Here is a 24,267-nt window from a genome sequence, read left to right on the forward strand (position 1 = left end):
TTTTACAGAATCTCAGAATACATTGCTCTAGTCACATCCCACCCCTGTGAATGGTGGAGGTAGATTCCATTTTACCTCCATCCAAACCCTGAGGCCATCTTCCAGGCAATTGGAAACAATAGTAATTATGAGGGCGTTTTGTTTTGTTTAAGTAGGCTCCATGTCCAGCGTGGAGTCCAATGAGGAGCTCAAACCCACCACCTTGAGATCTAAACCTGAGCTGAGATCAAGAGTCAAAGGCTCAAATTACTGAGTCGCCCAGGTGCCCCCATGAGAGTGTTTTTAACAAGAGGAGACATGTTTATAATATGATGCTAAATGAAAAGAGAATCTAGAATCACTTTATGGTTTTAAGTGGAAAGAATCTAAAATTGTTGCAAAGTGCAGCATGCAAAGAAGGAAATAATCAGAGAAGGAAGGGGTTTAGAGAGAGAAGGTAGACAGGGGGGCCATGGAACCAAGGCAGATATGAGGGGTGAGGAGTGGGAGTGGGGTGGAGGACCACTTTTTGCCCCTGAGGACACTATTGCCATTGGCTGACCTCCTCCAGACTCCCAAAGGTGTCCTGGATTATGCAGAGACTACCATCTGTTATAGTCCTTGCAGGTATGAGGGACCTATAAGACCCTAGGTCTCTGTCAACCAGAGCTCCATTCCCCTCACTCCTCTACCCACTGGAAAAGTTTAAGGCACAATGTCTTCCAATTTGGACAAACAACCAGTGGCACCTGCTCTGAGGATTGAAGTCAGATGAGCTGCAAAGGTCAAGGGAGTCAGAGAGAACATCTCAGGACCCCATAGTGTGCTCAGGAATGGCAGCAGAGGGCCAGGGACAGGTGATGGCCCCCCCTCCAAACTTGCAGCCTCCATTGTGGAGGGCTTTGTTACCAATGCGGAAACTAAGGCAAGGAGAGATCAATTCACTAGTCTGAATTGTGAATTCATTGGCTGTTTGTCAAAAGGTGTTTTGCACATCATTGCAAGGCCCTGTTCCCCTTCTAGGCCCCCAGAGCAGGGCCAAGTGATCTGAGGATTCATGCTGCCTCTGGGCAGCTACCAAGAAAGGGCACCGGTGGGGGAGCTGTGTGATCAGAGACTCCACAGACTTCTGCTCCACTAGAGGAAAACATCCTTAACTGTTTTGAAGCCAAAAGATAGAAGGAACGTTGTTTTTCACTTCCTCTGAATTGAAATTGGCTACTAGGAGCTTCCCTAACCCCAATCGCCAGGAATCTGGAGCCTAAATTTAGATTGTCCTTGGAAGGTCACTGGATCACACTGGCACAGGGTCAGTCGGCAGCTGCTCAAGATAAACTTGGCTTTTCTGCTGATTCAGGCCTTTCCCTCACACAATTAATGAGATCCTGCCGCACTTCCCCTGGGAAAGCAGAACAATAGCGGCAGATGAGCAGGTGGCCTTGGCTGGCTTGCTGGCCTGGGAGCCCCTCTCCAGAGATCAAAGAGTCATGACCCTGCCTAGCCCTAGACCCCTCTGACCTCACCAGCAGACCCTTGCCCACTTTTTTGTCCTTGTCTCATGGAGCTTTTTGGGCGCCCCAGTCACTGTGCCCCTTCCCACCTCTGGACTCGCGAATGGAACTTCTTTCCTAGATCTTGGCTGAACTCTTAACTCCTTAGAGAGGACTCTATCCCTCTGCATGACACTGCCATCTCTCTAGCCCATGGCCATGGGCACACCTGAAAGGGCCCTACCCAATTACAGGTTGAGGGCAGGAGCTTGCTGGGTGTGTCCTCCACCCAGAGACAGAGCTCAGTGCGAAGCAGGTGGTCAGGAGACCACCATGAATAGAAGGGAGGGCAGGCACATCTCATGTCCTTCCTAGGTCCGGGCTGGGCCTCTCTGAGGGGACTCTGGTTCCATGGTAGGCCTGGCCACAACCAATACAATTGTGTTGGGACAGAAATCTGATGGGGATAAGTGGAAATGGAGGCCTTTCCATCAAGTCCCCAAAATACTGTGAAGCTGTCTGCAAAGAGATAGAGGCTCACTGGGGCCACCCTGGGGTGCCAGGCTGGGGGTGAGCCCTAGGATAGGCCCAAGGTGGTGGAGAGGGAGGGGCAGGTAGGCAGGCAAAGGGGGAGATCCTCGTGCTGGCTGCAGCTCCAAGCTGGCTAGAAGGGGTGGCGTGGCCAGAGGTCGGCCATGATTCACAGGAAGCCCCTCAGCAGAGAGAGATGCATAAAGAGGGCCCCTGCAAGGAAGCTCAGTCCTGGGTAGTGATGGGGAAATCCAGTAAGTGGATGGATACTTCCAACTTGGGCCTCAGGGAGCAAGGCTGGGAGATAGAGGCAGAAAGGCTTCCAAGAGCAGCTGATCTCAGCAGCACAACTTACAAGAGCAGCCTCTACCTGAGGGACACACTGCAGGCCTAAGAGGCCGTGGTGAGAGCCAGACCAGCCTGAGGGCCCAAAGAAAGGCAAATCTAGATAGAGCACAGAGAGTGTGCTCTTGGACTGGTCAGGCCCAAGGCAGACAGGCAGGCAGGCAGGAGGACGTCACCCTGGGCAGCTCCCAGGACCCAGCACTTTGTCCATGGGCAGTGTGAGCCATGATGTGGATTTCGGGCAGAAGGGCCTCAGGAGAGGGGCCTGCCAGCATGGCCTCCCTGCCTTGAGGAGAACAGCCTGAGTGGGCAAGGATGGGGCCCAGCTGGCCTGAGGAGGCTATAGGAGTCAACCCAGGACGAGAGCAGTGTGGAGTATGATGGGAGACCTTGGGCAAGGTCCCTGGACTTGGGCCAGGAGGGAGTAGTATTGGGAGGGTGGGGTGCGTGGTACAGCTGAGCTCCCTGGAGAGGACAGGAGGAGGCGAAATTGGGAATGTGGAGGGGGCTGGCCGAGGAGTTTGCAGCAGGAGGGAAGCAGTGAGGGGATGGCTGGGAAGAGCCAGTGGCCCACAGAGCCGTAACCCATGCAGGGACCAAGGAGGCTGGAGGGTGAGGAAAGCGGTAAAACTTCCTCACTCCCCTGACCTTCACACTCACGGACCTGCAAACTTGCCTTGGGTAATTCCCCATGCGGGATGAACAGGGTATTGGCCTTATCTCAGAGCTATATGCAGAGGGAGAAGGAATCAGGCCCCAGGATGGCCAGATTTAGCAAAACTCCTAGGCTGTGGCTGACCTCGAGGCTTTCTCTGTGGAGGGCCCTGTCCAGCTGAGTGAGCCAAGCACCCTGGACCAGAAGAAAGAATGAGGGTCCCAGCCACCTCAGTCCAAGACCAAGTACAGACTTTGCTGGAAACAAAAGGGCTGATGGGGAGTGGGGAGGGAGTTGCCAGAACAGGGCTGGTGCCCCCATGGGGTTCTGGGCTGCAGGGTCTGGTGCCCCCACCTGAGTCTCAGGGGGGCCCAATGTCCATCCCAGCGGGCCTTTCGAGAAACGGCTGGGCCATTGTGCAGAAGAATGCCCGGAAATCCCGAGCCTCCCCCCTTTAGCGAGGATGGGGGCTCTTCCTCCTGGCCAGGAAACTCCAAGTTGCCTTCCGGAGGGTGGCCTGGGGCCTGGGGTGCCAGGGCACCTCCACCGGTGGGAGGGCAGAGCACAGCACCTCTGTGTCCCTTTGTGTTTCTCCTCTCTGAGGGCGCGGGTAGCCTGGGGCCAAGGACTGCTCCTAGGAGGACAGCCTGCTTGTAGAGTGACTGGAGAACACTGGGGACTTCCCGAAGTGGTGTCGCCTGAGCTGGGCCTCAAAGGATGGGGGATGGGAAGCATCTCAGGAAGAGGAGCGACCAGTGCAGAGGTTGAGAGGTCTGGGAAATCCCGGCGGCAGGGGCAGAGTGAGGGTCTCCGGAGGTGGTGGTAAGGTCCCTGTTCCACCTGCTTCCTGTTGGGGCCTCAGGCCCCAGCTAGGCGGCGACCCGCTGGGCACTGGCGCTGGTCAGGACATAGGGCTGGAGATTCCAGCCTGACCCAAACAGCCGGCCCCTTGGTCTCTGAGAGACACAATGCCAGGACTGAGCGGGAAACCGCGCATTAAGGGCGTGGTGAAAGGGTCAGGGATGGGATTGGACCCCAGGGCGAGATTCCTGTAGTAATAGGCCGAGCTGCGCTTGGCTAACCCAGGAAAGGGGGCCCAAGAGTCCCTCACGCAAACCTCTGCGCGACGGTGATGGTGGGGCCTCCCGCAGACCTTGGCCAGGCAAGAGCGGAGCTGGCCTGGGCGGTAGAGACCTTCACTCACTCCGGGAGGTAGCGGGGGAAGCTGGTACAGTCATGAGGCTCCTGAAATGGAGAGGTTGGGACACAGAAAGGTGGCCCGGGGAGTGCGCGCTTAGCAATCTCAAGTCAGTCTGGAACGAGCTCTGGACAACAGCGGGTGAAGGGATCGCGGGCGGCTGCCGGGCAGGGAGATGTCCCGGCGCCCTCCGCTACCCCCCAAGGGCAATGGTTTTCCTAACTCCAGCTGCCGGGGGCGCCTGTGATTGGTTAAGGGCCGACGGCCGGCGCGCGGATTGGCTGCTCGGGGACCAGGGGCCGGGCCGCGGGGCAGAGTCCGCCCCCGAACCTTCAAATGGGAAGCCCCCCACAAGCACCCGCAGATCCCAGGCTGTGCTGCAGACTCTCCTGGACCGCAGATAGGAGGCGGTGAGCCGAGCGCCCGGGCGCAAAGGCACCAGAGCCGGTTCAGGGCGCCAGGCCGCTCCACCGAGGAACCGCCGCGCCCTGCCCGGAGGCCCGGGGGCCGTCGGGCGCCCGTCTCGCCTCCAGCCATGGGGTCGGCGGCGCTGGAGATCCTCGGCCTGGTGCTGTGCCTGGTGGGCTGGGTGGGCCTGATCCTGGCGTGCGGGCTCCCCATGTGGCAGGTGACTGCCTTCCTGGACCACAACATCGTGACGGCGCAGACCACCTGGAAGGGGCTGTGGATGTCGTGCGTGGTGCAGAGCACCGGGCACATGCAGTGCAAGGTGTACGACTCGGTGCTGGCACTGAACACCGAGGTGCAGGCGGCGCGGGCACTCACCGTGGGCGCGGTGCTGCTGGCGCTCGTCGCGCTCTTCGTGACCCTGGCGGGCGCGCAGTGCACCACCTGCGTGGCCCCCGGGCCGGCCAAGGCGCGGGTGGCCCTCACCGGCGGCGCGCTCTACGCGCTCTGCGGGCTGCTGGCGCTCGTGCCGCTCTGCTGGTTCGCCAACATCGTGGTCCGCGAGTTCTACGACCCGGCGGTGCCCATGTCGCAGAAGTACGAGTTGGGCGCGGCGCTGTACATCGGCTGGGCGGCTTCCGCGCTGCTCATGTGTGGCGGCGGCCTAGTGTGCTGCGGTGCATGGGTCTGCACCGGCCGCCCCGACTTCAGCTTCCCGGTCAAGTACTCCGCGTCGCGGCGGCCCACGGCCACCGGCGACTATGACAAGAAGAACTACGTCTGAGGGAGCCGGACTCGGCGGGGCCCCTCGCACGAGCCGGACAACTGGCTAGGGGAGCCCCGCATGGACGGCATCCGAGGCGAGGCCGCCCCGCGCGGTCTCCGCGGAATGGCCGGTTCTGCGCCTGGACGTGGCACACCGACCGACCGAGACCCTGCTCCCGCCCGCAGCCCGTTCTCTCCAATAGCAACTAGCCGGGTCCTGGGCCGCGCCCTGCTCTGAACAGGAGCCACACACTTGAGAGGACTTGCTCGGTTTCTTTTTCTGTGCGCAGAGCTTACTCCGATGTGGGTGGGGCGCGGGTCCCTTTGGTTGAGTGGACAATGGACTGAAATGCCAGTTCCCTCCCGGACCCTCAGGGTCTTGGATGCCGTCATCCTTACTAGCAGCTCCTGCGGATTCCAGGAGGGCAGACAGAGATCGCAGGGACCCCAGCCTGGGCTGCCGGAGGGATGTATACAACTCGCCTCTCCCCCAACAGTGGGGGCCTGAACCCAGGGGGACTAAAAGACTTGGCTTGGATCTCCCTGCCTCACCCCGGCAGCTCCCCAGGAGATGCTTATGGGCACCAGATCCTGAGTGTGTAGCTGGGGCCCTGCCCTCCTTTGCAGCTTGTGGGGAGGGTAAGAATTTGCTTAGTAAATGGTTTGAATACCCTCCCACCTGTGTCCTGTTCTTTCCAGTCACTACTCATGCCCAGCAGCCCCCTTCATCCACCCGCCCACCAACTGCTCCCTGAAAGGCCTTTTCTGAGACCTCCCAGCACTGCCCGTGTTCCAGAAGATCCGTGGCCTGACCCATTCCTCCCTGCCACCCAGGCACCTTTCTACTGGGTGGGAAGCACAGCGACAGTCTTCGGCAACCCAGGAAGGGGAGATCTGTAGTCAGAAGAGCCTGGGGAGAGGACGATGCAGACCCCGGGAGAGGATGCAGGTTGGAAATCCACTCCCCACCCCCGAGCCAGTGTGGGGTCTTTGGATGCAGGAAGTCGAGGGTGGGCTGCCAGGCTGCTGGTTTTAAGAGGCTGGCTCCATGCCCCACAGGTTGGGTGTTTTCCCACTGCCCTCTCAAGTCTTGCCAATCTGTGGATCGCACCAAATGGCCAGACAGCTGTAAAGCACTGACTGGGCCCTTCCGGCCAACAGTGCAGCAGGAACAGGGGCGAATCCAGGATGTGTGTTGGGCTCCACCGGAGCTAGCAGCAAGACTGCAAGCACGTTGCTATGGGAAGGAGGCACTTGTGCAGGTTGCTTAGAGTGACCGGGCAGGGTTCCAGCCCCTTGGTCCTGGCTCTTCTGCCAGTCTCAGCACAGCTCTGTGCGGGGCCTGTGCTCATTTTGCTGGCCTGGCGGCCAGCCCAGACTTGTGCTGACCATTAGCACCTCTTCTGTGCCAGCCCCTGCTGGAAGTGCCCTGCGTAACCTTTCTCCTGTGAGTGGCGACCCCAGGGAGCCAGTGCTGGCCTGGGCCTGTAGGGAGGAGCTCCACGCCCAGCCAGCAGGGCTTGGCATCTGCCCCCAAACCTGGCCTTGGGGGCTCTGTCCAGAAATGCTTGGGCCAAATCCAGTGGCAAGGAGTCACCCAGGGCTGGCCAGGTTCCACACTGTGAGGAAGGGGAAGAGCCCAAATGCTGCCCTGAATCCCAGAAGTTGCAGCAGAGCCAGGGAGCTAGACTTCAAGGGAGGCCGAAATATCTGGTAGCCTGAGCTCCTTGCAGTGGGATGAGCTGCAGCAAGATGGGTCTCACTGCCCAGAGGCCTTCAGCCACCCCCCATGGCAGCCCCCCTTAGGCCTGTGCAACAAGGCCCACAAACAGTCCTCAAGTGCAAAAGTGTGTGATCCTGGGGCCTTGGTGGGGCTGCTGGAACAAAGGCCCTGGGGCCAGCCAGGCTAGTGTTTGGACAGGAGCACAGAACCAAGGCTGCATCCCACACAAGCCCAGAGGTCTCCAATTCCTTAAGGCCCCAGGAATCAGCAGGATTCCAAAGGGAAGCTGTACAGTCCCAATGATGCAAATGCTCAAGGTGGGCAGCTTAAGGGCCCGGGGAGTCCAGCTGATGCTGGCTGACTCATGTCAGGAAGGCCAGGAGCACATTCCATTTGCAAGAGGTCAGGCAAGAGGAGCTGGTCTCCAGTGCAGCCAATCCCTCTGTGCCCATTATCCCTTCCCAAGGGCCACCCTGTGACCTGTCTCCACCAATCTGTCACCTCAGTTCCAGGCCACTATTTCTGGGATTTTCTACCAGCTAAAGCCTACCCAAACCACTCTGCCTCCTCCTGCCTAAGGCCCCAGGTGCCACACCCAGGTGGCCATGTCGCTCCAGCCTGCCTGCTTCGCCAGCACCCTTCTCCCAGGCAAAGTAGCCAGATGGCCTCTGCCACTTATGTGAACAGCTCCCTCCTCCCCAAAGGGCAGGAATGGCATCCTCTTTGCCTCCAGACCCCCTCAACTCTCGCAGGGGCTCTGGGGACGTGTCAGAGAGTGGATCCAGCTGATGGCACAGCTCCCCTGAGAACTCTTGCTATTCTGAAGACTCTGGAAGTTGCCGTGGTTCTGTCCAGTTTGAACTTTCTATGATCAGGATGTGGTGAAGCTATCTCTGTCCGGGGCCCCTCAGCCAGGAAGGGTGGGGACCTTGTACTTGTTATCTGCCCAACTGTCCCATTAGCCTGGGCGGGGTGGGGGGGGGGGATACGGACCATGTACCTGTGGGGATGGTGGGGGTGGGGTACTGGGACAGGAGATGTGGAAGGGTGAGATGATGGCCGTGAAGTAGGGCCTGGGAGGCAGGCACAGTCAGGATGGTGGGCCTGAGCTGCTGCCAGGGTCAGGAGGACAGGAAAAGTTGGTGGGAGGGCAGAGCCGGGCACCGGCTGGCATGGCTGGGCAGTGGCTGGTGCAAGAACCATGTGGAGCTCCGGTGTTGAGCTGCCCGGCCTCCATTTGCTGCTTTCCAGGGAGCCTGGAGGCCATCCCCCATGCTGATTTACTGCTGGGCCTTGAGGTCTCCCAGGCACAGGAAAAGGCTCCTCTGTATCCATAGAAAGCTCAGGACAAAAACAAGTGCTGGCCCTATGACCACAGCCCAGACTGAGACACCAAAACTAAAATGAACATTTTATTCCATTAAAAACCAGCTGTCCCTGCATCTAAAACAATGTCCATAACTTAGAGTCTAAATAAAATCCAGTTAATATAAATAAGGAGGAAGTCGTGTCTGCAGAGATCAAACTCTAGAGAAGAAAAAAAAGAAAAAATAAGTATATTTTCAACAATTCTGATGGCCCTATGAATTAAACAAATGGCCCAGGCCTTCTCTCTGTCCTGATGGGTTTGCTTCTGGGTAGCCTCCACCACTCACAGGGGAGAAAGGTAGTGACCCTGGGAGGAGAGCCACCCTAGAGCCACAGAGGTGCCCACTAGCCTCACTTCACCCCTCCAGCTGGGTCCAGGCTGTCACGTGCTTGAGAACCCTCAGGGCCTCATGGCCCTTCACCACCCTATCACCCTTGCAGACCCTACCTCAGCCCCAGGGGGTCCTCACAAGCCTTCTCCCCCTGCCCGGCTAGCCCATCCTGCACCCAGTCTTGGTGACAGGACACACAGCAGTGCTGGTGTCATCACTAAGCAGACTACAGGGAAGGGCGAAGCCACAGGCACCAGTTGCCTCCCTGAGAGCCCCTGCCAGTAACCTTTGATGTGGGTCATAAACTTACTCCCTGCCCCCATCCTAAGGCTTGGCTCTCATTGTCCATGGGGTGTTGGCCCCCTTTCAGTTGAGGAAACAGCCAGAGCCCAGTTAGGTACCCAGCACACCCTGCTAAAGACCCAATGGGTCTGAGCCCAAAGCCCCACCCCAAGCCCTATATACCCTTGCAGACCCTGAAAGAGGGACTGTGGGTCCCTGAGGTCCCCTCTACTGTCCTCAGCAGAGCCAAATGATGCCCCAGCAGGAGAAGAGTATCTGCCCCCGACAGCTTCCAGCTCACAGGGGATGGTGGGGGAGCGGGAGGGGACCCTCTACATCAGGGCCTTGACAGGCCCGTCTGCCTCAGCGGTGAGTCCAGCCCGGGGCTCAGGGAGAGGCAGGGCTGGGTCTGGGCATCCGCAATGTGGAGGGCCTTGGGCTGAGAAGTGGGCCCTAGGGACGGAGCAGCTGCCTGGCCCATGTGCTAAGAGGTTCTTCAAGAAAGAGTTGGCATGTGTGGCACTGGGAAGAGCCCTGGCTGGGGAGCATCGTCATGAACTGCCTGGTGACAGCCTCACGCTCATGCAAGGCCCACAGACAACATTTCCTAGTTATCAGCCGTGTGGCTGTCCACAGCTTTGTTTTCACCCAAGTCGAGCACGCAAGAGCCTGGGTAGAAGCCTCTGTGGGCCCTAGCCCAGGGCCTGATCTAAGGCTGCAAAGGGTGGCAAGCTCCAGGAGGCTCCCCACCCCTAAGGGTCACCTTCTCCCCCAGCAGTGCCAGGAGGCCTTCATGTCCCTCACTGATGCCCAGACCATGGTGCGGTCAGGAGAGGGTAAATGCCAGCTCTTGCTGAAGGGGTCCAAGGAGCTTAATGAAATTAGCTCCCTTAGTAATATCCCATTGTGACACTGCCACCAGCCCAGGGACAGACATCCTTGGGAAAAAGGTGTTGCCCCCATTTTCGCCTCAGGAACCCTGCTTGGGTCTGAAACACAAGAAGAAGCCTTGGCTTAAGGAGGGAAAAAGGAGGGAATGGGGGGGCTCTCTTTACACTTTAACAAGGCCGGCTGTGCAGCAGGACTCCCCTCCACCAGAACCCTCCAGCATCCCACCCCTCCCCCACATCTCACCCTCAGGACAGGAGGGAAACAAGCGCATCCAGAAACTTGCTCCGGTCTTCGGCTTTCAGTTCAATTACTGAAGTAATGAAAGAAAAACAGCTCGTGAGGGGGAGAAGTAGGGCTGAGAGTGAGGCGCCGTAGGAAAAACAAGGCAGGGTATATTAACTCCCTCTTTCCGGTTATCCAAGATGGGAACCACCCTCTGGCGCATTCCAAAATGTACTCAGCCCCTTAGTGGCCTGGAATATTCTGAGCTCAGAGGTTGTATTTCTCTGTCCTCTGTATTTAGTCCTCAGAAATGGCTGGTTGCCCTGTTGGTGAGGCTGGCTGGGGTTATAGTCTGTGGGGAGGACCCTCCAGGCTGCTAGGGGACCAGCAGTGACAGTCAATGGAGACACAGGGATGTGATGGTTTAGAACAGGTCCAGGCAGAGACAGGCCTTCCTGCCCCGCTGGACACAATTCCCTGCCCCATTGTGCGTTGCAGGAGGCCCTGAGGTCCGGCAGGAGGCTAGCCTACAGCTTTGCTCTGGTCAGTCTCTCTGCTTCAGTGTCCTCTTCTGTAGAAGGGAAACACAACACGAACTGCCCCCATTTCCGGGGGCCCTCTCAAACAGCGCAAAACCAGGCCCAGCCCACTCAGGAGGGTGCTTGCCTGCCCTCTGCTATGCAGTCCCCTCTCCCCCAGCTCTCCTCCCCCATGGGAAGCCAAGCGACTGCCAGCCCACAAATTCTCCCTGTGAGAAGCTGGGACATCCTCCAGGTCAGCCAGCACCAGCTTCTCCCACATCTCGGGCATGAAGTAGGAATGGAGGTGTTGCCGCAGGGGTGAACCCACCCAACACAAAGCTGCAGCCTGAGTGGACCTGGCATGAAGGAGCAGCTCTAGGTGCCGAGGCAGCTGGGGTGAACATGGGGTCTCTGACGCCAGGGGCTCACTGTAACAGATCGGTCGATGTGACGTAAGAAACTGTCCTTTCTAACAGGTGGGAATTATGGGCCGAGGTATATTCTCCTGAAATTCAAGTGTAGAAGGCCTAACCCCCAGCACCTCAGGCAGTACATGCTGGATTTGGAGATGAGGCTTTTGAAGATCTTTAAACAAAATCACAGGGATGCGCCCTAATCCAATCTGACTGGGGTTCTTATAAGAAGAGATTAGGACACAGACACAGAGGGACAGCCATGGGAAAACATAGCCAGAAGACGGCCATCTATAAGCTAAGGAGAGGCCTCAGGCCTCAGAAGAATCAGCCACTGTATACACCTTGATCTCGGACTTCAAGCCTCCAGATGGTGAGAAATAGATTTCTATTGTTTAAACCCCTTAATCTATTGGTAATGTTGTTAGGGCAGCCCAAGCACACCGATACAAAGTGGTGACGGGTCTTAAAAATCCATCAGCTGGGGCACCTTGGTAGCTAAGTCGTTAAGTGTTTGCCTTGGGCTCCTGTCATGATCCCAGGGTCCTAGGAACGAGCCCTGCATTGGGCTCCCTGCTGGGAAGGAAGCCTGCCTCTCCCTCTCCCACTCCCTCTGCTTGTGTTCCCTCTCCTCTGTGTCTCTCTCTGTCAAATAAATAAAATCTTAAAAAAAAAATCTATCAGCTAGAAGAAAAAGCATATGTGGCCCCGTATAACCCATGTTCCACAATGGGCTATGGAGAAGCTGTGGGGAGCACTGGCCAGCCTGCACAGCCACCACCTGGACTGGGCTCTTCCATTCCCTGGACTCATGCAACATTAGGTCAGGGCCAGTGCCCAGATGGTCACACAGGACCATATGGCAGCCTGATGCTGGATCCTTCACGACCACACAGACAGGAGCTGCTGGCCTGCAGTGGTGACCAGCACAGCCTTGGAGGGAATGGTGACCCTGGAGCGTGAGGCTGGCCCAGAGGGCTCTAGTGACAGTCCTCCAGACTCCTCCAGGAAGTGTTCTCAAGGGCTAGACTATAAGGTCAAAACCAGGCCCATGACTCTATGGACAACACCTGTTCCCCCTGGCTGCCCATCAGGGCCCAGAGAGGAGGCACAGGGCCCTATGCATCCCAGAGCTCTGTGAGCCGCCTGAAGCAGCCAGGCCCAGGGCTCCCTCCAGGAAAGCGAGAGTGGTGCTGACATGGTATTTCTGTCAATGCCAGCTTCCCTGATTCAAGGCCAGCACTGACCTTGTAAGGGCCCCAGTTCCCCAGACTCTTACCTGAGAGGTCAAAATGGTTGTGTAGTGTCCGGGAGTTGGTGCTCTCTGCTGCCTTCTCAAACGCCCGCCCAAAAAAGCTGTAGACACATAAGAGGGATGTTGGGGGCCCTCCCACTGTGAGGAACCTTCCTAAATTGCTGGGACAGACAACAGAAGTTGGCCCAGACTCCTCCCTGGCCACCAGTTCTGCCTGTTGGGCTGCTGAGTGCAAAGGTGTGGGGCAGGGAGCCGGCCAGGAGCACACACCCACCCAGGGGGGACTCAGGACTGTGCAGGCAGTAAGGGCTGGCCATGGAGGAAGAGCATCATGGGGAAAGGACTCTTGTGCTGGCTGTGGTCAGGGAGGATGGGCAGAGGAGGGGCATGTGCTCCCAGCCCCCACAGTCCCCAGAGTAGCTCTCACATGGGACTGGGCACAGCAGGCAGAGCTAACCACTGACTGGCACAGCCACGTAGAGCAACAAATCGATGGCTAGATAGAGGACGCAGGTGGCCGTGGTGGCCTGTGGGGGAAGGGCTTGCTGGCTGCCTTGAGAACCCAGCCCAAGAGCCCCTGGCCAGCTCCTCCTGGTGTGACTATGAATCCAAGACCCACGGCATGGCTTTGGAAAGCTGCCCAGCAACATGCAAGTACTTATCTTAAAAAAGTCCATTGTCTCTCCCAACTTGCTACTAAATGGCCTTTGCAGACACAGAAGGAGGTCAAAGCTCACAAGAGCAGGGCTAGGGCTGATCCGGATCCAAGACCAGTGTCTTCCACAGCAGAGGCCAGTAAGAGCTAACTGGGAAAACTGAGAGGCACAGGACACTGAGTGGTCCTTGGCTCCCCAAGCCACCGCACCAGGGGGCTGGATGAGGGTGTCTTGCTGCCAGCTGTCAGTATCTTACCAAGGTCACCTCTTGGGATGTGCTGGGGAGCACCAGGCCTGGGGTACTGACTCTGCCAGGGACACAAAGACCCCCAAGGATGGTGACATTAGCCCCTGGGATAAGTCACAAGGCCACAGAGCATGAAGGGAGCCGCAAGGAAAACCAGGGAACCCCCAGGGTCCAGTCTGTAGGTCAAAACCAGGTGTGGATAGGAGGGGGGCAGGAGAAAACCTGACCTTGCTACAGAAGGATGCAAAGAACCTAGACCAGCAGATGTAGGGGAAACATTGAGAAGACAATGAGAAAAGCTTCTCAAAAGCACAAGATGAGCCTACGCATTCACAAACCCACCGGTATGTTGTCTATAACAAAAAGTCGGAAACAGCCTGAACGTCCAATAGGTGATGACAGGTAAACTGTCATCCACTTAACAGGCTTCCTATGGTTAGAAATCACTTTTGTAAAAATGTGCACAGAGGGCTGATGCTTGGCGAGAAAACAAAACAGAACTATACCACTGACGGAAATCCAAAATGTTTCCTAGATTCTAAATAAAGAAAAGGCTGAGGGAGGACAAGCAGCCACAACCCCACGGTCTGAGTGACTAAGCCGTTGTGTTAGCTTCTGCTGGGGCTGGAGCTGGACCCTCTACCCGCCGCCCAAACCATCGGGGGGCACAAGTGAGCTCAGCTTCCAGCAGGGTAGCAAACTCTGGCAGGCAGGTCATCTGGGGGTGCACATCCCCCACACACCACTAAACAGTTTCTCGTATTCCAGCTCTTATAACTGAACTTTTAAATGTGTTTGGCAGGGACGCCTGGGTGCCTCTGTCAGTTGAGTGTCTGCCTTCAGCTCAGGTCATGACCCCAGGGTCCTGGGATCAAGTCCCACATCAGGCTTCCTGCTCAGCGGGGAGCCTGCTTCTCCCACTCCCTATGTGCCTCCTCCAGTTTGTACTGTCTCTCTCTCTCTCTCACTCACTCTGTGTCTCAAATAAATAAATAGAATCTTTAAAAAATAAAAAAAATTTTTAAAAATGTGTTCAGCAAATGCCTGGATTTGGGATTCACTGAGCAATGAATCTGACTCACCCAGGTGGTGGGGCTAGGGATGGGAGACACTGCCCAGCTCTCCTCAAGGGTTAGTGTGAGGCCCAAACAACACTCTTGGTGAATAATCATTCATGAGGTTTTCGAAGGCGTCGCACAGAGCTGTTCTCGAGGAACTTTGCCCGTGTAGCCTAATTTCTGGGGTGGGTGACCTGAAACCTCTCAGATTTTCAGTATAAGCTGCTCCTCAGAGAAAAGGGTTGAGGACCAGAGAGGGTTGGGGTTCCTACCCACATCCACACAGAGCTGGGACACCTAATCACACCTCACTGTAGGTGTGTAGCCTCTCCTGGGGGTGGTCTGACGTTGGTCCTCCTCAGGGAGCCAGACACCGCTGCCTGGGAGGGAGGCCTTGAACAAACAAGAAGCATTCCAAAGTCCAGTCAAGGGGTAAGGTAGAAGTTCAATGGCTAACTCTGCAGCCCACATAGCTAAACCCCCAAGTCCTGCCACGTGATGGAAGAGGCTGTCCTTACTTTGGCATTGAGGGCAAAGATCCCCTAACTCCGCAGAGCCCACAGGCCAGTGACACCCCTGGGGCTCCCAATGCCCAAGAGATGCAAAACCCGGCTCACTTCTTTCTGTCAGAGCCGTCGGTCTCTGGGGGGATGCCCACCACAGTCACAGTGCCCTGCTCCACACTTAGGGGTGCAGCCATCACCAAGGGCAGCAGCTTGCAACGCCGGTTCTTTGTCTGCGGAGGCAAAGTGTACCCTTAATCACGGCCTCACAGAGCGATCGCTCCACTCAGCACCTAGGAGCCCTAACAGGGCCAGCCACACACTCCCCAAAAGCCTCCAGGGGCTTTCTCTCATCAGAGAGTCTCAAGTCCCCATGCAGCCACCTCCCAGGCTTTGACACCCTGTTCCCTGCATTCTTCTGTGCCAACACCCCTTGGCGGTTCCCTCCCTCACCTCCTTTAGGTCCTGACCCAGTTGTCACCTCCTCCCGGAGGCCTTCCCCAACCAACCTCCCTCTCATCCTGCTTCAGCTTGTCTATGGTGTGTGCCACCATCTGACACTGCACAAAATCTTTCCTCATTTGTCCCCTCTGCCGGCATGTATACTCCCTTGACACAGAGACTCAAGTGTTTCCTTCACTGCTGTACCCACTGCACCCACATGCTACAACAAAGGTGACCAGTTATCCTGGTCTGTGCAGGACTGAAGAGGCATCCCAGGGCATGAACCAGGATAGTTGGTCATCCTATGACATCAGAGCCTGGGTGGTGGGGGTTGCTCAAGAAATGTTTGAGGGGTGGCGGGTGGGGTTAAGCATCTGCCTTTAGCTCAGGTCATGATCCCAGAGTCCTGGGATCAGCCCTGTGTCTAGCTCCCTGCTCAGCATGCAGTCTGCTTCTACCTCAGCTCCTCCCTGCCGCTCATGCTCTCTCTCTCAAATAAAGAAATAAATAACACCTTAAAAAAAAAGTTTGATAAGTGATGGGTCCTGTGGGAAGATTCACCCATTTTCCAGATGAGGAAACTGAGGCTCAGAGATCAAATAATTGACCTTGTGTCACCCAACTGGTAAAGGAGGAGGCTGAGATTTGAACAGAGCCTAGAGGACTCTCAAGCTCGTGTTTTGTCCCTAGTCCATCTTTTGTCATCATTTGATTGTCTTCACATAATCATCAGCTAATTGTTTTAGAGGTCAGTTTGGCTATAGGAGGTATCAACCTCCTATTAAACATTTTGTTTAAAGTAGCTCCCAGCATAAACCCTCACCCAGGAAGCAGAGTGAGGCTCTGATGTTAGCTGGGCCGGCGGAGAGGGGTGTCCCTGGCCAAGAAAAGAAGGATGTTAGGCCATACAGAAGATGGAACCGCACATGGAAAAGGGAAAGCCAGGCCAGAAAACAAACTTTTGCTGGGAAGCGAGTCTGTGCTACTGCCAACTTCATCTTTCCTTGATCTGGCAGAGCTGAACATAGCCCTAGCCCCACACCCTCTGTGAGGTCCCTTTGTACTTGTCCCAGGGACGGGGAGGTCAAGAGCTCTGAGTCTCTACCTTCTGGCATCCATCCACCCAGCTCCTCACCGAAAACACGAAGGACTTGAGCAGGTGTCTGCTGAGCAGGGTCAGGGATGCCGGTTTGGAAAACAGCGCAATGTCCGGAGTGCCCTGCACGGGGAGGACACAGAGATAGTCAGAGTGGGCTGTTGGTAGGCATGTGCTGAGACCCATCTGTCTTTGGGAAGCCTGACCTCCATGAGGGAGCAGTAGAGGAAAGGCCCCTGGGAGATGACAAGGTTGGTGCAAAGGCAGCTGGCAATGGTCTGCTGCGTGGCTTGCAGCTGCTTCTTGGCAAGTTCCAGGCCATGGTAGAGCTTGTCCAGGTTACTCCTATAACAGGGCAGACACACAACTTTGGCACAGAGTCACAAACAGAACACTTGGTTCCTAAGAGTGTGGGCAGGGATGAGTTTCACTCTTTTCCTCCTGCCTTCCCTAGCATATGAAAGGAAGGATTAGGAGTGCCTGGATGGCTTAGTATCTGACTCTAGGTTTTGGTTGTGAGATGAGCCCCACACTGGGCTCCATGCTGGGCATGAAGCCTGCTGAAGATTTTCTCTGCTTCTCCCTCTGCCCAACCACTCCCCCAGCCCCACTCATGTTCTCTCTCTCTCTAGAAAGAAAGAAAAAGGAAGGAAGGAAGGAAAGAAGAATTAAAACATGTATAAATCCACAGCGACCAATATAAAAGGTGGGAAGGGGTTCTTGGCATCAGAAGACAGATAACTGAAAGCCAACAGAGGGAAGACACTGTGCAGGAGGTTCTGGAAAGCCCGGAGGACTTTGACAGAGGTGGGGCTAGGGTAAGGGCTAAATGGAGGACCAGTGCCCCACCACCTGATGGGTGGATTTTTATCTTTCTCTCCCAGAAAGGAGGGTTCTTCTCTAAATACATTAAAATGAACTCTCTGTGGAGAAGTGTATCCAGAAGTTAAGAGCCCCAATGTGTCATAATGACACCCTACCCACGAAGATGAAGCAATGCTTTGTAGCCAGCAGGCTATGCCAAAGACCCGGGGCCTCACCAGGCTTCTACACCCACCCTCTTGAAAGTGAGGACCAACAGATATTTCAAAAATGTCTGTGCCCTAAATAAATGACTCTAGATGAAACACATAATTTGGAGAACAAAAGAAAACTTAAAATGAACTCTAATTAATATCTTCAAAGAGACTGGGCAACAAATAAATTCAAAAATCACTAACAGGATGCCATGAAATAGGAACAATCAGAACCTGGAAGTATTTGTGGAAAGTAAAGTGACTGCAAAAAAATTAAAAATTCATTCAAAGACTAGAGAATACAGTCAAGAAGCTTCCTTCACATTGATAACAAGACAGACATGGAAAACATAAGGCACAAGTGAGAGGCAGAGCATTGTTCCAGGAAGCCAGGAAAGAACGAATTAAATGTATGTGATGTATGTATGTGTGGGAGGAGTAGTAAAGAAATAGTACAAAAACATTCCTAAGCTGAAAGATCCAGGACTTTGGATGGAAAGGGCTCGCCTGAGAACCCAGTACAATCCATGAAGCAAGATCCACCTTAGGCACGTCATGATGAAATCACAGAACACTGAAAAGAAAAGAAAAAAATCCCTCAAGCTTCTTTTGGTGGGATGGGAATGCATTTACAAAGAAACAAGAACCAAGAAGGTTCAGATTTCAATTAGCAATACTTCCTGCTAGAAGGAAGGGAGCAATGGAATTCACATTCACCTGGAAATTACCTTCAGCATTGAATTGTAAATAAGCTACAACAGGAACCAGAGGAGGGAAGAATGAAGATATTGTCAGATATGCAAGAACTAGAACGCTTACTACACATGTGCTGTCTTTAAAAAGTTACTTGAGAATTGTGCTCTAAAATGAAAGAGTGAAAAAACCAAAGATAAGGATCCTAAGAAACACTGGCTCTAACCCACGGCACAGTCAAGGGCCAACAGTGGTGGCAGCAAACAGCAGGCCTAGAGAGCTGCAGGTCCAGGCTGTTGTCAGAAGACAGAACCCCAGGCCTTCCTGGACAAAAAGGATTCAGGGAATATCTCCTGGAAGGAGAGCTGGGGAAAACGGGATATAGAAAAGAAAGCAATTAAGATCTCCAGGAAAACAAAGAGCAGTACCAGAAAGTAATATAATAACTGCACGAGGGACTCTGTTATATTTTATTAGCACAATAAAGTAATACTATTGATTTTCATCGTCTAGAATCTACCTATAGCCAAGGGTAGATGACTTGCATTCTATTCTGTAACCCAAGATTAAGTGTTATTAACCCTGAAAATGTAAAAGTATAAATTTTACAAAGTGAAAGTTATGGGGAAAGAGAAAAAGTAAGAATGCTAATATCCTCTTCTTACAAAGTAGGGAGACAAGAGACAGTGGTGATAGAACAAGATGTAGGCGTGTTACAGTTACAAAGGAGCTACAAATAGTGGCATAACTGTACCCACAGGAGGGGAAAGGAGAGCAAAAGAGGAATAAATGTCCTCTCATAGCAAGAAGTCAGTAGACAATGTCTAAAAATGCTCCATCAACTCTGGGATGAGGACAGTAACAGTTTATACTATGGTTATGGCATTTCCTCAAATTTCTAGATAAACATAGGTAGAGCAACCACTCTGGAAACCAAAAATCTAGGACTCTCACAACAAAACAAGAGAATAAAGGAACACTACAGACCTCAAAATAAATATAAGCAGGGGGAATAGACCATTAACTGGCCACAAGACTGTTGTATTGCTGGAAGCAGTGTGGGAGGGAGCAGGGAAGTGGCAGGACCTAAGAATAATGAAAATTCCAGGCAACTGGGAATAGCAGGCCAAAGCGAGAGTTTTGCCCTGTCCAAGAACAAGTGAGTGCAAGGAGCTGTGGTGAAGTGCAATGGGCTATGGTAGAGACTAGGGGGGCCAGAGTGGTCTAGCTCCAGAGTCAGAGCTGCTTTCCACATGAGGAGAGAGTGCTGAGAATGGAATCAAAATTGAGTAAGACAGAGACAATATAAAAAGAGAAAAAGGAGGTATAGATAAAAATGCACAGGGATAGTAATGGAAGTTCGAGCAGCTAGATTGGAAAGGAGGAAGTAAAACCATTTTGTGCAGATAACAAAATCTTGTATATATGAAATCCTAAGGAATACACTAAAACACCATTAGAGCTATTACACAAATTCAATAATGTTGCAGGGTACGAGATCAATCTGCAAAGATCAACTGTATTTCTATGTAATAGAAATGACCAGGCAAAAATTAAGACAGCAAGTTCGTTTACAATAGCATCAAAAAGAATAAAATATTTAAGAATAAATTTAACACAGAAGTACAAGAAGAATTCATTCTCTGAAAACTACAAAACATTGTTGAGAGAAATTAACAAGGATCTGAGTTAATGGGAAAATATTCCATATTCATGGAATAGAAGACTTAATATTGTTAAGACAGCAATACTCCTCAAATTTATCTATAGGTTCAATGCAATCTGACTTCTTTGCAGAAATTAACAAGCTGATCCTAAAATGCATATGGAAATTCAAGGAACACAGATTAATCAAAACTTACTATAAAGTGATAGTAATCAAAACAGTGTGGTATTACCACAAGGATAGATATACTGATTGATGGAACAGAATTGAGAGTCTGGAAATAAATTCCCACACTTACAATTTTCAACATGGTGCCAAAATGATTCCATGGGGGAAAGAAGTCTTTTCAACAAATGGTGTTAGAATAATTTGGATGGCCACATGCAAAAGAATTAAGTTGAATCCGTTCCTTGCACCTGACACAAAAATATATCTCAACTGAATCATATCTAATGTAAAGGCCCAAATTATAAAACTCTTAAATGGTTTCTTAGATATGACATCAAAATCATAAGAAACAAAAGAATCAACATAACTTGAACATGATTAAGATTAAAAGCGTGGGCTTCGAAGAATAGCATCAACAAAGTTGAAAAGATAACCCACAGGATGGGAGGAACAATTTGCAAATCATAGGTTTAAAAAGGGATTTGTATTTAGAATATGTGAAGCAATTCTTATAACTCAGTAATAAAAAGACAACTCAATTTAAAAACGGACAAAGGGCTTGAAAAGACAATTCTTCAAATGAGTCCTACAAATGGCCAATAAGTACCTGAAAAGCTACTTAACATCATTAGCCATGAGGGAAACACAGATGAAAACCACAAGATCCCACTTTACAGCACTTCATGCCTCTTCACACCAGGATGGCTATCAATGAAAAAAACTGACAATAACAAGTGTTGTCAAGGATCTGGAGAAATTCAAACTCTCATACACCATTGAAGGGAATGTAAAATGATGCAGTTACTTTGGAAAACAGTCTCGCTATTATTCAAAAGCTTAAATGAACTCATATGACCCAGCAATTAAGCATATGCCCAAGAGCAGTGAAAATAAATGTCCACACAATGTATCTATGTGTATTTCTGGCAGCAGTATTCTTAACAGTCAAAAGGTAGAAACTATCAGATGTCTGTCAACTGATCAAATGATGAATGAAATATGGTATATCCAGATAAGAGTCTTATTTGCAGTAAAAAGAAAAGAAATTCCTTCATATTATAACATGGATGAACCTTGAGAACATTAGTCTGAGGGAAAGGAGCCTCAAATTTATGATTATAAAGGACCATGTATTGTTCATTTATATGAAATATCCAAAATAGGAAATCTGTTAAGACAGAAAGTTATATGTGGTTGCCTGGGGCTGGGAGAGATGGAGGATTTAGGAGGAGACGGCTAAGGGGAACAGGGTTTTTTTCTGAGACAACGAAAATGTTCTAAAGTTAGGTAGTGGTGGTATTTCACAACTCTGTAAACATACTACAAGCCATTGAACTGAACACTTTAAATGGGCAAATTATATAGTGCATGAATTATAGCTCAGTAAAGCTGCTTTAAAAAAGTATGTTAGATAACAGGGCCAGGAAACCTCAGAAAGCAGACCCTTACATTTTTTAAACACTGCACAAAAGCAACAGAAGTGGCAGTTCTCTCATGTTAGAAAAGCTGTCTGAATCATGCCTCTTCTGAAAAAGTCAAGGAAGTGAAATTCACACACAAAAACGAGCAACAGACAAGGACCAAGGTCAAATCCTCTCAAAGTTACTATCAAAAAAAAGGAGCAGAACAGCATCCCTATCGACAATGAAAGTGCTCTAAAAAGATATGCTCCCAAAAGGTCAACATTGTATTGTTCTATTTCAAAGCAAGCTAAGAGATGTTATAAAAAATAAAATAAGACATCTCAGGAAATGAGATAAGAGAAAATCAGAAATAAAAGGAAAATAACTGATGAATGAAAATCATAAAAATCACAAGATTGGGGGTGCCTGGGTGGCTCAGTGGGTTAAGCCTCTGCCTTTAGCTCAGGTCATGATCTCAGGGTCCTGGGATTGAGCCCTGCATCGGGCTCTCTGCTTGGCAGGGAGCCTGCTTCCTCCTCCTTCTCTCCCTCTGCCTGCTTCTCTGCCTACTTGTGATCTCTGTCTGTCAAATAAATAAATAAAATCTTTAAAAAAAAAAAATCTCAAGATTGAATAAATACCACAAATAATGTCTGAAGAGGGAAAAGAAGGTGAAAACAAATTTTTTTTTTTTAAATCAAAAGGAAGGAGATTAAAAGGATTCAAGAGGAAATGACACATACTGAAGATAGATGGGAAATGTATCACATGCACCCCTAGTTCTGGTAGACTGTGATTCAGTTTCTGCAGAACACAGTCACCACCACACCCTGGGGTCCCTGTGACCTGCCTCCCTGAAGAGTGTTAGGTTGAGGGCCAGAGGTGGCCTGTAGGGAGAGTGGAGGGGGGACAGTGCCCCACAGTCACACCCACTACCTGGAGAGACTGTCCAGAGCCTGGATGAAGTTATTTGTCCCCGAGCTGTCCTTCTCGGGGCTCTCCATCAGCGACATGGTGGCAAAGACCACATCACTGGCCAGGAACTTATGCTTGAAGCCAAAGTGAATGCTGAAAGTCTGCACGCGCATGTCCTTCATCCTGCAGTGAGAGAAAGCAACATGGCTGTCATCCCTGTGTGCGTGCGGGAGTACTGAGTTGTGGGTGAGCTCTCACTGCCAGGCCAGGCCAGCAGATGTACTACTGGCCCTCCCTGGCCTCTGCTAATGCTCATGGCAAGACCATTCTCGTCCTGGAATGCAGGGGGTCAGAAGACCTGCTGTCCCAGTCCTGTAACCCAGGGCGCTGAGTGCTTTGTCCAAAGCTGTTTCACTGGTTGGGGGACAGAGCCCGGATGTGTGTGGCCCCCTCCTACATCCAAGGGTTGCTAGGAGTAGCCACAGAACTCTCTAGGCAGAGCTTGCCTGAACTTGGCCCCAATGGGCCCTTCCCAGGGCCATTTCCTGTGTTCAGTGAGGGCTAGACCAGGTCAAACTAGAGCTCTGTACCTTGGCCCCAGGATTTAAGGACCTGGACTTCTCTAGCTCTGGACCTACTTTTAACCTAAAGAGAACTCAGAACTCTGGGAAAGGCTAAACAGGTCACACTCATATTGTGCCATCATGCTTTTGCATTATCTTAGGAATGTGGTTACAGTTGAAGCCTGAAGGAAAGTTAATACAGAAAAACATGTGTTTACCCAAATTTATTTGCAGACTCTTCGATCATCTCCCGCAAATTCTCCTTCAAGGAGATGTCCATGGACTGGAACTTCTGCTTCACCTGTTTCAAGGGGAGGCTGGAAAGATGATGAACATTTGTCATATAAGTGACTTGGCTTCAGACGGGAGATCATTAGACATCAGAGGACAGAAAGCACCCTGTGAGGAGTCCCAGAACGTGCAAACAAGGGATGATATTCAGATGATATCCAGGTGAGGTGCTTCCGGTAGAAACAGGCAGGCTCTGGATGTCGGTCACAATGAAAGGGAGAGAACTTTCCCTTGGGGGCTGAGGGACGGGGGCCTCTGGGCCAAGCTGGTCACTCACCCCACGTCGGCGAGGAACTCCTGGAGCCGCTTCTGCCCGTGCACAGACCAGAGCTTGAACCTGGCTGCGGTGTAGCACGTGTTACACAGGCTGTCATGAAGGGACCAGTGCTGGTAGAGCGCCAGGCGGAGGCTGGGGCAGTCAAGGAGGCTGTGGCTTTGGCTGCACATGGCCCCACCCATCCTGGGAGAGCCTGTCCGCACAGCCTGTTGCTACATGGGCAACTTGGTGCTCTTTGAACTTCTTGGCTTAGCCTGACCCATACAGAGGGCGTGTAAGGGGTGGGCACACACCATTATCACCCTTGAACTGACAGGGAAACTGAGGCATGGGGGTTCTGACAGTCTGTGTCCTGTGGTGACAGAGAGAGTCCTTGTGGCCACACAGGGCATCCAGGCTGTCATCCTATCTGCTCCCTGTGCTACACCTAGCTCGGGCCTCCCCCACACCTGTCTCTCTGCTGGGACCCCCATTCTCACCCTTCTTCTTAAACATGCTCTTTACTGCTGGTGGGGCTGTGAGTGAGACTGTGTGTGAGGATGATCCTATCTGCCCGCACACCTCTCATGCCCTCCTCCAAGGGCCTCAGCAGGATGCCAGTCATGTTGGCGCTCTGACGTATGCCAATGCATATGTCCCTAGAGGCCTGGCCTCTGGGGGCATGTGGTGGGCTCTGTCCTCTGTGCTGCCCCTCCTGATGGCTGGGCCCTGATCCCCAGACGTCATATGTCAGGTCCTGGGGGGCTCCCCTTCCTGGGATCTCTGTTGCCTCACATCTGGCCCCTCTTCCTAGACATGTTATGACCACCTCCTACTTGACCTGTCTAGACCCATGTTTATTGGTCCCCATCCATTGCAGTAGGCACAGGGCAGCATCATTCCTGCCATCATCA

At 52.5% G+C, this 24,267-nt stretch overlaps 2 protein-coding genes across 2 annotated transcripts in view; one reads left to right on the forward strand and one right to left on the reverse strand.

Annotated features, from left to right (window-relative positions):
* The first annotated feature begins 4,724 nt into the window (after positions 1–4,724).
* On the forward strand, positions 4,725–6,046 carry CLDN5 (claudin 5). The gene has a single exon (XM_044241043.1). The coding sequence runs from the start codon at positions 4,734–4,736 to the stop codon at positions 5,388–5,390; it is 657 nt and encodes a 218-aa protein (XP_044096978.1). The 5' UTR covers positions 4,725–4,733; the 3' UTR covers positions 5,391–6,046.
* Positions 6,047–8,493: 2,447 nt separating this feature from the next.
* CDC45 (cell division cycle 45) overlaps positions 8,494–24,267 on the reverse strand; it is a 32,778-nt gene continuing 17,004 nt past the window's right edge. The window contains exons 11-19 of the mRNA XM_044243718.1: positions 23,375–23,506; positions 23,025–23,123; positions 22,265–22,426; positions 16,589–16,727; positions 16,422–16,505; positions 14,957–15,075; positions 12,403–12,479; positions 10,211–10,277; positions 8,494–8,621 (exon numbers count right to left, since the gene is read on the reverse strand). Of these exons, the coding sequence (XP_044099653.1) occupies positions 10,213–10,277; positions 12,403–12,479; positions 14,957–15,075; positions 16,422–16,505; positions 16,589–16,727; positions 22,265–22,426; positions 23,025–23,123; positions 23,375–23,506 (877 nt within the window). The 3' untranslated portion in view covers positions 8,494–8,621; positions 10,211–10,212. The remainder of the gene's footprint in view (positions 8,622–10,210; positions 10,278–12,402; positions 12,480–14,956; positions 15,076–16,421; positions 16,506–16,588; positions 16,728–22,264; positions 22,427–23,024; positions 23,124–23,374; positions 23,507–24,267) is intronic.

The sequence above is a fragment of the Neovison vison genome, chromosome 3, assembly GCF_020171115.1.
Source record: "Neovison vison isolate M4711 chromosome 3, ASM_NN_V1, whole genome shotgun sequence".
Taxonomy (NCBI): Eukaryota; Metazoa; Chordata; class Mammalia; order Carnivora; family Mustelidae; genus Neogale; species Neogale vison.